Raw genomic sequence first — 13,887 nt, forward strand, 5'->3', positions numbered from 1 at the left:
AAAAAAATTTTAAAAATAATTTATGTAACTATGTTTTATCAGAGTTTTAGAATGCGTGTCGAGTAATGAAAAAAAACTGTAAAAAAATGATAGAAACGGAGAAAATATGATTCTTCTCTTCAGGTGAAGGAAGTAGGGGTGAGCAAAAATTCTCCAAACCGACCGAAACCGGCCGATCCAATCCGTCCAAACCGAATTTAATGGTTTAATAACGGTTTGGTTATGGTTTCAAATTATAAAAACCGAATTATTTCGGTTTGGTTTCGGTTTTTACCCCCAAACCAACCGATAAATCCGAACCGAACCGAATGTATAGATTTAAACGTTAATATACATGTACTAATAATGTATTATTAAAATAAAATTATAATCTAAAAAAAATGTAAAATCTTAAAATATAAAAGGTATCTTAGTAAAAATTTTCTTTAAAAATATTATTTATTCTATTTTTCAATATTAATTTTGATCTATGTATTATGTTTCCATTCTTTTTATTTAAATTCTTATAAAAGTATACGAATCACATTTTTTTTTATTTTCTTCCGTCTTTTTTTATTTATCAAGCTAATATATTCTTTTATCCTCTTTAAATATGATTAAATAGAAAATATAAATTGGATTTTTCATTCCTTATTTTCAAGTTAAAATTTAATTTTGTTGCTAACTTTGTTTTACATATAAAAAACGGTTTAAACCGAAACCGAACCGAACCGTTTTAAACGGATTGGTTTGGTTTGGATTTTAAACATAATGATTTGATTTTAGATTGAGAATTTGAAAAACCGATTATTTCGGTTCGGTTTCGTTTAGACCGCCCGATGCTCGCCCCCAGAAGAAAGTATGACTTCTTTGACCAAGGTTGTGTTATGCACGTCAAACATTGACTAATTTGTAATTTTTGTGCGACAAAGTTGTATGATTTTTATTTTTATATGTCCTAATGAAATTATACAGTGCACTGATGATTGATTTACATCATGCATAATTTTTTAAAAGAAACCGAAAATAAAACAAACAAATTTATCAATCAACTCCCAGCTAGAAACGACTGAATTATTGTTCAAGTATTTCAGTGTGACACATCGGATGCGATTTCTCCAATTCTCCGTAGCTCACTTTTGGTTATCTCCACAAATTACCTCGTTACTGATTACAAGCTACCTAAGATTTTCAACACAATATAAATATATAGAGAAACAAATTTTACGCAACCCTAATTTAACTTCTTCTTTTTTTACTATATCCCAAGTTCAGTAAAGGGGAAATGAACCTGCAGTGAACCCAAAAATAGTTGACAATAGTACAAGACTACAGCAGAATTTAAACTTATTGAAATACGAGTTTAAAATCTAGGCGTGGCACCGCTAAGCATCAGGTTTCATTTCTCTCAACACTACAAAGCTTCTTCCGTTGGTGGTTTTCTGTATCTTTGAAATTCTCCTTAGTATAGCAGCAAAAGCATCTTTGTCCTGCAAATCATAGACATAGGTGAATATCATATCTTGCCAAGCAGAGTTAATAAACTAAAAATGCTATATTTTCCTTTATTCTTCACTGTTCAGTTTTACAGTCTTCTTTTGTTCCTTTTTGCAAGTATAGTACTACTATAGTCTAGGAAAAGGGATTATTAGCAAGTTTGCAAAAGTGTGCCTAGAAATCACACACATGGAATGTAAACCGGTTTCATCTGCCGATCTAAAGAATTTTTTTATTTTTTTTACAGAAGACTCTCACTTCACCTAACAATTAACATCACTGCATGAACCATTTTTCACTTGAGGATTAGCACCAAGAAGGCTACTAAATGAAGAAATAATAACATACCTCTCTGGATCTTAGTCTAGATTTGAATTTGGCAACAAGATCCTGTGTGGTCACAGGCTTTTCCTGTGTCAAAACGGCCCTGATTTCATCTTCCGTGACAGGTTGTCCAGCTACTGCTGACCCAGATTCAACGGGTACCGATGATGCACCTTTTTTAGCCACATTCTTTTTTGAAGCAGAGACTGGTTCTTCCTTCACAGGTTTGACATCCTAAAATATGATTCAATATATAGAGCAAACAATTATAAACATCAATTATCTACTGTGCCTAACAATGTGCTTTTAATGAAATGATCATAATTAAACTAAAACTAAAAGAAGTTTACTGTTAGTTACTATGCACCTATTCTAACTAAGGCAATAAATGATTGTTTAAAACTTAAGACACTACGCATGAGATCTCAAAAGCATGATATTAGGAATAAATTTGAACAAACATATTGCAAAAACGTACATTTTCTGTCTTTGCTTTTTTGGAGGGTACAGCTGCAGCTGCCTTGGCATCATCAGTAGAAACCTTCCTCTTTCCCTTTGCAGACTTAGAAGCTGAAGAGGCGCGGGCAGATGCTGCAGAAATAGGTTTCAAAGGACTGTTATCAACAGGTTCTTCTTTGGGAGCATCCTTCTGCTTTGGAGCTAGTACAGGGGAAGCCAAAATTTCATCTTCCTGCACGAACCAGAGCAATTGTATTATCAAAGCTGGTAAAAATGATATCCAACAGAAATTTTAATTCATTTACAGGAATCAAGATGAATGCTAGAACAAGGCTATACATGGGCACAACAAATGAAAAATGTATATTTTCTGAACTAATTATCTTCAACAATCCTAAGTTTTCCTTCACAAACTACAAAACTTAAGTTGGTACGAGCGAGACCAGACGACAATCTCATGCTGCTGGCTGCACAGCCAAAAACGAGTATTTCCTTATTAGAGTTGGGATCTTCAAGAGTCTTTATATGATAATTGAAGAAACCATGGTGTCCTTGGTACATATTTTTATATATCTATCATATTACATTCCAAACGTACAGCAACCCCACGTGTTAACTGCCAGATTTGTACATTGAGGAACCTTTTTCCTGTGTTTAAGAGATGGTGGCAGTTATCATAGTTCAGAATCAAGGGTATTATGTCAGTTTATGCCAGATGTCAGCTTAGATTTTCTATCTTATGAAAAAAAGTTTTATTTTGATATTCTTTTCATGACATATTGAAAGTTATAATACCATTCCATGTTTTTCCTCAAGAGGTGCATTAATACTTCACTAATATTGTCATCATAAAATACTGCAATCAGAAGCCTGGGACTTTTTCCAATTAAAAATCCAGGTGTCGTATTATATTGGTGTAGCTAGAACAGCTTACCTCATCATCGTCATCATCGTCGTCATCATCCTCTGCATCAGATTCATTTAGCCCATTTGTTCGTCCCAGCAATTTCTTCAACTCTTTACCGGAGTTGCTCAATCCACCCTCCTTTTCTTCACCTTCTTCATCCTCTTCATCCTAAATGCACATATCAAATAGCAAATGAACCCAACACGTTAGAGAACTCAATCAAATATCCTACACTCGGCTGATAATCAGCACTAGGCAATTTCCATGTGACATGGATAAATATTCGTAATAGGTTGTATAATACATCAATCATATTCTTAAAAGGAAACCACATATTCTTAATATGTTCTCTAGAAAACGGGAAACTAAACTCTATCGCGGCAAAGGAAATAAATTTAGTGGTATAAGGAGGCCTCTTCTTATGATATGGGGCTTATCCGGTGTTGTTTCAAAGTAACAGCATTAGTAGTAGTTCCCAACCTACACGCCAATAACTAGTAACTGTGCATCGCATCTATCCATTCACTGCACTTATCAAGTTTCAGTCAATGTTATCACACAAAATACCAACAACACATAAAATCATACTATATCTTGATGGCAGTCTGCTCAAACTTTATTATATAAGATGAGAGGAGTAGAACATGTCTGATATCATCAGTAATCTCTGAAATGAATAACTTCTTCTCAAGGAATTATAAAAATGAAACAAAGTTGCCGCAACCAAACTAGATATACCTGCTTAATTTCTGGAGGTGCTGGAATTTCAGGGCCCAAATCTTCCCGCTCCTCAGGATCATTTTCTACACGTTCATCGTCATCTGTGAATATTTCTTCATGCTCCCAGTCATCCCCTAATAATAGTTGACACAAAATTTCACAATTTAAAACTCCGTCAAGACCTATTTTGACGTGTATAACATTTCGCTTAGAAGACAAATGTGGAAACCCCGGAGTAAATTTCATGAGATGCACAACCAGATCTATTCGAAACATTAATTTTACTGATATTTAAAAGCAATGTAATTTGAATCTTTATTATATTGATTTCAAACAATTCATCAGTATTAACCCGTATAGAAAAATGTGATCCAAGGGTGCAACATTGTATTACATCTATACACACCTTTTTCAATATCATCATCATCAAAATCAAAGTCACCTCCTCTTGGACCTTCTTCATCATCATCACCACCACCACCTTTCCTGTTAAGCCCGAGTCTATTTTTCCTTGCGGACTCTTCTTCTTCATCCTCCTCTCCCTTGTCCGAGACATTAGCTTCGTCCTCATCATCACCTGTAGTTTTTTTACGTCCTCTTCCCCCACCACCTCCACTTTCTTTGTCATCAAACTTCTCGACTTCACCAAAAGCAGCAGCCCCATTGTTTGCAGCTTTCATCATCCATCTTTCATATCCATCTGCTGTCTTCCGTCTATTTTTCATTTTCTCTTCCGCTTCTTCCAGAGTAAGCTGCTTGTACTGTGCGACTTTGTTGAAATTGTACCTAAATAAAGGCAATGTACATTATACAAAAAACAATACAGAAGTGATTGCTCCCGAACATAACAGTTAAAAATTATTAACAACGCAAACCAACTATAAATACAAGCTATACACAACAAAGAACATATATAGGTCCAACACACCATGATCCAGCTGGAATTGCAACAAATTCTTTCCCTTGCAGCATTAGTAGGTAGTATGTTGCTGAGGGTGCGCCCTCAAGCACACCATGGTACTGAAATTGGCCTGTTTCATCCTCTAGGAGCCAAGGTCTGTTCTTGTATTTCTCCTATAAATCAACTTAAAATAATTAATTGCCTGTAGAGTCCAAACACAACTATAAAAAAAAAAAAACAGGTTTGTACGGTATACTATACATGTATTCCAACAAGCAGAAGTATTCCATTGGTTGGTAAATCCTTAAGTTTACATTATGCTTTAAGCCAATGGTTCTTCTGAGGAATACTTTTGCTACCAAATTCAGGCCAATGAAAAATTCACTTTTTAGTTTCTTTTACTTAATTATGATGGTACTTATATTGACAAATCAGTTTTATTTATTTTTATTACTGTTTTGCATAGAAACAAATTTTTGTCCGGCCTTCTAATTTCATCTAATTTATCAGTTTCACATCACTTAACGTGTGTGTGATAGGGCTCTGCTCTATCACAGTCCCGATGATAAGAATCAGGCATAATTCAGAATTGTACAAACAAATATACAGCACTCCTTGAAAATGAAATAGAAGGCTTATCCCGAAACTATATGCATGTAGAATTATGAAGTAACCATCTATTCAGTTTATAGTATAATAAAGATTTCTCAGAGAGTACCTTCAACGCATCACTGAGTTGGCGCCCCTGCACCCCTTCCTTTTGAATAGACCATTTCTCAGAGTTCTTTTTCTTTGAAAAATTTGGTAAACCACTCACAAATCTACCAATGAAATAATTCTTGTCGGTGCTAGAGCAGGCCCGCACGTTATATTCCTAAATTTGTCACAAAATATATTTACACAGTAGTGAGGGTCAGTTTCAATAAATCTAAGATAAAACTTATATGCGACGGAATTTAAAAAGGTAACAATCTTCGAAAAGAATTCCAAGCATTAATCACAACATAATTGACATGTGCAACATCAAAAAATATACTAATTATTTAGCCAAAAAAAAAAATATATATATATATATATATATATATATATATACTAATTGCAATTTAACAATCTAAAGATTGGGGGGTGGGTTTAAAAGAATGCACTGGGTTTTCCCCTTGTTATCAGCTTGTAAAAAGTATCTGCTTCAAAAAAAAATTAAAAAAAAATTGGTGAAAAATAAATCGAAGGTACTGATTTTAAACACGTATTCAGGAGTTTTCAGACCTTAACTTACCTTATAATACCGCTGCCTAGTTGTTCATGACCATTGTCCAACACATTGAAGCTGTTTTTTTCCATGAAAGCTACTGGCAAGTAGTTATTTATTTATTTCCATATTACATTGAGCAATTAGGCTACCAGCAAGCAATTACTAGTTGTCTACATCTGATAAAAACTAAAAAGTCAATTTAAACAAGTAGCAAATGGATAAATGCACAGAAACACAATATGTCTTGAATTTTTATTTGTGCCCAAATAATCTCTCTAGATTCCATTTCTCAAATTAAGTAGTCAAATTCTTTCTCTAACTTCCGCCGATCAATGAATTCTTTGGGTTCTGAAATATTTATCCAGATCTCCCCGAACACAACAATGTCTCACTTACAACAAAACCCAGGTTCCTCTAATTTTCCCCTAATTTCATTGTAATTTCAGGTTCTAGCACACTGTGGTGAGGCACAAGCTCTGAAAAGGTAAAGTGCAAGACTGAACAACTGTCTACTTCATTAAATTAAACCAAATTTAACACAACTCCTCGATCTTTCCACACACCTCTTCAATGATGATACGTACACGCTCCGCTCTTATATTTTAGAAATTTAAGGAGGGAATTTCAGTTATCATAACAGCCACTCTCACATCTCAATGTTTATCTAATACTAATTCCACTAAGTTCCCTAATATATTTTATCGATGCCAGTATTTCAAATATTGGTAACTTTCGAGCCACCACCATCATAAGTGCCACAAGTATCATCTCCCTACCAAAAGAAAAAATCATCTCTGAAAATATAAACTTCAAACAGCTAAAACAAACACAAACTGAGCTGAAACGGACCTAAATAGTAACACGATCACACAACAAAACATCACTAATCAGCCCAATACAAGTAACTAAGCCTCCGTGAAAATTAATGTACGCATACAAATACAACAACATTCCTTCACTTGAACCTCTCCAACTAAACAACCTTAAGAGCGGAGAATTCAGTTATTACTTTCCTGAGTACTAACTCATCCAGACTACGAAGTACAATTACTCGAGACCGGAGTATTCAGTTATTAATTTATCCACTACTAACTTATCCGGACAACAAAGCACAATTACTCTACACCGCAGAACTAAGTTACTACTTCATCGAGTGCTATCTTATCAGGATCACAAAGCAGAATTACTCGACAAAAAAAATGCAGTCATTACTTTATCGAGATTACGAAGCAGAATTACTCGAGAACCGATTCAGTTATTACTTTATCCAATATCCAGTATCAATTTATCGAGATTACGGAGCACAATTAGAAAGGGGGAGAGACTTGCCCTAATCAAGCGAGTGATGGGCGCGCCGCACTCGGTACACTTGGCGCCCTTCTCAGCCTTCGATCTTCCACAAGAGACACATAGAGTCAAGTGCTTACAGTTGCTTCCGTACAATTCCGCCATCGTTTTGCACACGCAGCACACCGAGTTCAACACCAAATCGCCGGACATCTCGTATCGGTCTGTATGTAATTAGCACGGTTAAATTATTCAACGGGAGCGAAATCGAAATTATTTGTGAATTTAAATCTAGTTATGAGGATACGTACTGATGATCGGAGCAATCGCGGGTTCGATTGATGATTTTGTTAATTTGTTTTCGGTGTGGAAAATGAATGATTATGCGGGGGTGGAGATGTATATATAGGCGTTTCACGGGTGGGTCGGGCTGAATAGGGGCTTTTACTTTCGGACTTGTATCCATTTGATGATTGGGCTTTGGATGTTTGAGACCGCGCCAGGGATGGATTGGGCTTACACTCGAAGAAATGGCGAAATGAGTTCCCACGTAATCGCGTAAGAGTTTAGGTGATATTTAATTTGTGGAGTAAAATAAGTACTATATGATTATTAATTTAATTAATTTAATGTACTTTTGCAACACTGATTTATCTTTTATCCAACATACAATGAATTTATAAATAGAAAATATTAAATATTTTCACAAATCATCCTCAAATTTTTTTCTCAAATATTAGTTGGCGATGTTTAATTGATTTTACTTACATCAATAATAATGGGACCTTGTATGCATATAAATCATCCAATTAAAATTAGTCATTTTTTTTCATGTTGTTTGAAAAAGAATTGAAATAAGATTCGTAGTATTTAAAAATATGAATTTTAAATAAATGAAGTTTTCAAAATATTTCTTTTTTTGTCATAAAACTTTTACGTCAGTAAACCTAAAGTTTAGAGAGAACTTCTTTCATGCATCATGAAATTTTTTTATCTGATCAGAGAACATGTCGAAATGTCTGCTCAACATTTCTGATTTGATTTAGAAAGTCTTTAATATTAGTTTCTAGTTTCATTTTAAGAAGGTTTGTGGTAGTACCCTATATACTACTCCACTATCTTCAACTCCGCGCATGACTGAACTATAGATTTCATTGGGTGTGAAGAAAAGGCGTGGAATGTAAACAAGCTTTCTAAGAACTTGCCGAAAGGCTGGATTAGCTGGGGAAATTACTGTGATATGGTACCAGTTATCCAACTGCCTACTCAACAAATTTATGCTTTTAGTGATATAATCTTTGCGTATTGGTGTATCCTTGTTTCAGGCTTACAAAAACCAACCTGATGAGTTTTGGTTAGGATACGCTGCTAGCTGTTTTCTTCCGGATATAAAATATGGTATATCAAACTCCAAAAGCCATACTACTCGTGTTCTCTCTATCTTTTCACTTTTGATTCTCCTAGTGAACCTGTGGGAAGAGCATTCGACAAGTTCTTGGACGAAATATCGAAAAACAAAAGCTTAAGCTCCATTAACATCCTTCCTGTTTCACTACTAAACTACAGATGGTGACTACATTCTAAAGAGAGAGAAAGCAACTAACTAGAACAGTTTTGTAAGTCTCCACACAAAAATAAGAAGTTGCATTTAGCAATTTTGATTTGCATTTAGCAATCATGTTGCTTTTGAATGTCGGTCTTGTACCAAGGAATTTTGGGGGAAATCTCAATTTTTCTTTATATTGTTTGCTCAGAGTAGTCCTGTATCATGTGCTTAATAATGGACTCTAATCTTTTGGAATAAACTTCACACTGAGGGGATACTGCACATGCATCAGGCAAAAAGGTGCAGACAAAGTCACAAACAACTATCCTAATAGATCCTCGAATAGTCAAATGAAACATGTCATGCATCTTGATCCGTACCATCATTCGTACATGTTTGTTCTTCAAGTCCTAACACATGAACATCTAAATAACATTACAAATGTTGGGGAAAATAGGAATCTGAAAGATTATAAATCTGATGAAATAAGAAGAGATCATTGTCTTGACAGCATGACCTCTTAGTCGTCCTCTCTCTCTGGAGGAAGTCCACAGGGCAAAAGCATTTTCTGCAACAGAATACAAGGGCACAACTATGTGATTAACTTTTGATAAATGAAAATTATGGTTCAGTAAATATAGCAGGCTTCATGAATTATTGATAAAACTAGTGCAAACATCCTAATTCCTCTTCCCTCGAGTTAATATAGGATTGGTTGTTAGTGCAAATAGGAATCAGTCGATGTACATTACCTACAATCTACGTAGATAGACCTTTTACAAAACTCATATCACTCAACACAACAAACAGGACTCCGAATAATTTTTATTTCCTCTTTTTTAAAAATAAAAAATAAAAATTGCATGCAGAGGTCAGTAGTCACTAGTCAGTACACTTGAAGCGGAGAACATTATCGCAAAAGAGAAACGATGTAGATCTTTTCCTTGAATCAAATATTCTAAATAGAATTGTCAAGGTAAATATTAAATATGCACTTCTGTCAACTCCCTGATGGTGAGCAGGCTTTCCTCACTTTCTTAACATTTCACTATTATATATATATGAAATAATAAAACCAAAGATGGATAGTTTCCATATCACCATGTTACACAATATATTATATATATATATATATATATATATATATATAATGTGTGTGTGTGTGCGAGTGTGAGTGTGTGTGTCTGTGTGTGTGTGTGTGGCCCTTCCAAGGACCAAGGCACAGCTTTGATATTTTCGAGCACCGACAAGCGGCAACTTTAAGGCGCACAAGACTTGGAGGCGCTGTGGGCTTTGGAATCCGGTCTCAAACAGAGCACAGATTTGTCATTTTAAGCACTGCCAGTTTAAGGCTACAGGGACTTTATATGCTGACCAGGCCCAACCCAGAAACAAATGCCTGTAGAAAATATCACATTTATTTGATAGCTTTGACAAGTCTTTTGTTTACCTTCTTTATACTCTCTTTTGCTTATGGTTGAAATACAACCAGAATAGCTTAAACTTATAATTGAGGCAGTAAAACAATTAAATTATATTAATTTGACAGTTTGACCACACTCAATCTAAAATAAATATCCAGAAGTAAGGGTGAAAAAAGAGATGCACCTGACCTGCCTTGTGATAAGAGACAGTTTGTATTAATAGCTCAGTTGTCTTTGTGGTAAATAGAGATAACAGTTAAGTAAACAGATAAGAGTAAAGCTCAGATTGTTAATCATAACCGGTTTCCTAAAAGTTTACTGCATCAGAAACAATAAGAAAGAAGGCTTAATATTGGTCATACCTGCATAAAGTTATAGCGTTCTCTTCCAATTGATTCATTTTCAGCAATGGCAAAGTATGATAGGATAGGGTGATGGCCAACGTAGGATGCATAGCTGTCACGTTGGATATTTACTGCCCACTCACTACAAGATTCACAACCAATTTTGTATCAATTTAAAAGTTTTATATTGAAGCATAAATTAAACTGTTTGTTATAGTATCACTTATTAATTATTATGTATAACAATGGGTTTTTTTTCTTTGGCTTTCCAGTGAAGGGCTACTTACAATCTATTCATGTCTGCATGTCCAGTTCCCACATATTTAGCTTGTAGATGTTCAAGCTGAGAGTTAATGTTAAACCTGTCGCTGGCCTGAAAAGATTAGTAAGAATGTATTTCAGCCTAACATGGATATAGATTTAAACCATATGTGTAACTTAATATCCCCTGTTCTAACAACTGATCTCCACACATATCAAGTATGAAGAAAAAAGGAAATTTTAAAAATAAACATAAATGATGAACACTTGATTCATCATATATACAACTTTATGTAAAAGATGGCAAAAAGAAGGTAGAACCTGTATACATTATAGAAGAGCCTAATATTAAAAGTGACGGACTATACTGTTTAAATGAAAGTAATAAAAAAAAAAAAAAAAACTTGTTCGAGTCTGTTACAAAAATAAGCAACAAAATCCGAGCTCCAGTGGATATTAGTAAAAGACGAGACAGACTGACAATATATTGTTCATGACCATGAATTCTGGCATTCGCACTATATGCGACTAATGACCGACATTTTCCCGACCTATCTTCTTTTCCTCACCAACTGGCAACTCTATCTTACTTTTCCGCAATTTTTAAATAAGGAAGGGTGAATTTATAGTTTACACAGCCGAGACGTGAACATGATTACGAACAGAAAAAGGCTCATCCGAGCATTATCATTCAATTTGTCATCCTAAATTTGCTCGTATCAAATTATACAATTCTAGTTCATGTATGTAGAGGGACTATTTCATCTAATCTAAATCCACCAAATAAAATCGAGAAATCAGCAGACAGGATAGCTTAAGTAATAACAAGTAGCCAAACGCAAAATTTCGAAACGTTATACAAATTGAATTCAGGTGTATGCAGTTGAAAAAAATTAGGGTTTCAGTGTTAAAGCAGCATACAACTACAGGCTGATAAAATTGATAACTTAAAACGGTGAATTAGCAAAAAAAATATTGATGAAATGCGTGAATTGAATAAACATACCTGCATCTTCAAGAAAAACAAAGACGAGACTCTTCTTCCTTCAATTGAACGTGAGACTCTGCAGAGGACGTTTAACAAACGATTTTGTAACGATTTAATGCTTGCAAGGCAAAATACAAATTTTTAATATTAATAGAGTATATTGCACTTTGTAAGTTTGTATCCCCGATTTTGAGTTGTTAGCAAATTAGATCACACACTTTGAAACATGTTAGTTTGTAACTCTAAGTTTCATTTAACTTTCGATTTGTAACTTTGGCTCACATGTTCGTTAAAAACTGTCGTTAACTTTAACTGTTTGATAGGTGATAGATAATATATATTGGTAAATTCTAAAATCATAAATCCTCTCAAGAAAATTGTCCTCTCTTAAAACATTTTTATCCGATCGACAATGGTGGATGAAAATAATTTTATTGGTAACGAAATTTAGTCAACGTAAAATACGATATCATATTTTTTGGTCTTGCGAAATAATTAAGTTGCATATCAAAATTCGAATCAAATAATTATTACATGTCAACACGATACCCAACAATTTTGTTCGTCATTTATATGCATAACATAACGGCCGACTAGTTTTTTCGATGAATTATTAGACAACCAACTGTTAATATTTTATAAAATAGTTAAAATTAAAATATTGAGACATAGAAATATTAAACCGTGATGTTTATAAAATATCAGCAAAAAAATCTTTTATGAAGAAATAATATATATATATAGAGTTAAGTTCTATGGAGTACAAAAAAAAATGGAGTATTGGAGTACAAAGGTTGATAAAATGTAATCTAGTCATCTAAATTTCAATTTTTTTTGCCCAATAATATTTGTAAATATTTGGCAACCTGCACATTATGTTCTGCAACATAAACATCGTGATCAAATGGTAGAATAATTACTTTTATAAATCATAGGACTCTATGTTCTGCAATATAACTAATAAGCAGAACAATAATCTTAATACTTGTTAAAGGTGAAAGATATTAATGATTAATTGACAATTATGTGCAAGACAACTCATAAATGATAGATTATATCAAAATTTGGATAATCAAAGATATTATATAGGATCAAACTAAAAAATTATGATTTGTACTCCAATACTCCAATGTTTTTATGTACTACATGGAACTTAACTATATATGAGTATATATATACATATACATATAAATTCTTAAATTTCATCCAACAATCAGTATTATAAAAATCAGTAAGGACAAAGACGACATTTGATGTTTTGGGGGTTAAATCCGACAACCTATGATGCGAGGTCATTTTATTCTATTGACGATGACAATCAAGTTTGCCGGTCTATATAATACAAACACTTACAAATATTATGAAGGTCATCAAGATATGATGTGAATCCCCTTTAACAACATTTCAAAGATCTATGTCGGTAACTTAAAACACAAGACTAAGAATATATATATATATATATATATATATATATATATATATATATATATATATATATATATATATATATATGATTCAAGACCATGAAAAATTATAGAGGCTATCTTATGAGAGTTGCACTTTAATATAAATGAGTCCATCAAATATGAAATTACTTGAAAGAATTTAGTTTAAAACACTTTCATCACGTATGAGAAAAAAGACTCATGCCATCAGAATTTGAGGTGAAGTGATCCAGAATATAATAATAACAATTTTTTTCACAGCTCAAAAAGTATTATTTTATATTGAATCATGGAAGATGCAACATCTTTTCTTTTTTTACGTTTTCAATTCTTTTATGAGGCATATTTTTTGATACAAAACCAAAAAAAAACGAGAATAACGCATTTAATCATAAAAATATGACACAGTTATCTTTTTAAAATGATTAAAAGTACATTTTTGATCGATCAAAAAGACCTTTTTCGTGAAAATATGATGCGCCTATTTGTTTTCCCTAAAACGTATTAGGAGAAAGCTTATCACGATGATATTTTAACATTCCCTCTCATCCTA

General features: G+C 33.4%; 2 protein-coding genes across 3 annotated transcripts; both read right to left on the minus strand.

The window, feature by feature from the left end:
* Window positions 1-1,201: 1,201 nt before the first annotated feature.
* LOC108196537 (transcription initiation factor IIF subunit alpha) lies at window positions 1,202-7,730 on the minus strand. The gene is made up of 10 exons (XM_064081429.1): window positions 7,638-7,730; window positions 7,369-7,550; window positions 5,506-5,661; window positions 4,815-4,960; window positions 4,293-4,672; window positions 3,905-4,020; window positions 3,194-3,334; window positions 2,279-2,491; window positions 1,825-2,034; window positions 1,202-1,469 (listed from the first exon to the last, which is right to left on the minus strand). Exons 2-10 carry the CDS (start codon window positions 7,537-7,539, stop codon window positions 1,365-1,367), a joined length of 1,638 nt encoding a protein of 545 aa, XP_063937499.1. The 5' UTR covers window positions 7,540-7,550; window positions 7,638-7,730; the 3' UTR covers window positions 1,202-1,364.
* Window positions 7,731-9,215: 1,485 nt separating this feature from the next.
* Window positions 9,216-12,060, minus strand: LOC108194224 (uncharacterized protein At4g14342). 2 transcript variants are annotated; one of them, XM_017361157.2, is made up of 4 exons: window positions 11,908-12,059; window positions 10,928-11,013; window positions 10,659-10,782; window positions 9,216-9,440 (listed from the first exon to the last, which is right to left on the minus strand). In XM_017361157.2, the coding sequence occupies exons 1-4, from the start codon at window positions 11,911-11,913 to the stop codon at window positions 9,393-9,395; spliced, it is 264 nt and encodes an 87-aa protein (XP_017216646.1). In that variant the 5' UTR covers window positions 11,914-12,059; the 3' UTR covers window positions 9,216-9,392. The 2 variants fall into 2 exon arrangements, with proteins under 2 accessions (XP_017216646.1, XP_063936937.1); XM_064080867.1 differs by lacking the exon at window positions 9,216-9,440 and adding an exon at window positions 10,028-10,271 and having other exon boundaries at window positions 11,908-12,060.
* Window positions 12,061-13,887: the final 1,827 nt, after the last annotated feature.

Source organism: Daucus carota, chromosome 7, assembly GCF_001625215.2.
Source record: "Daucus carota subsp. sativus chromosome 7, DH1 v3.0, whole genome shotgun sequence".
Taxonomy (NCBI): domain Eukaryota; kingdom Viridiplantae; phylum Streptophyta; class Magnoliopsida; order Apiales; family Apiaceae; genus Daucus; species Daucus carota.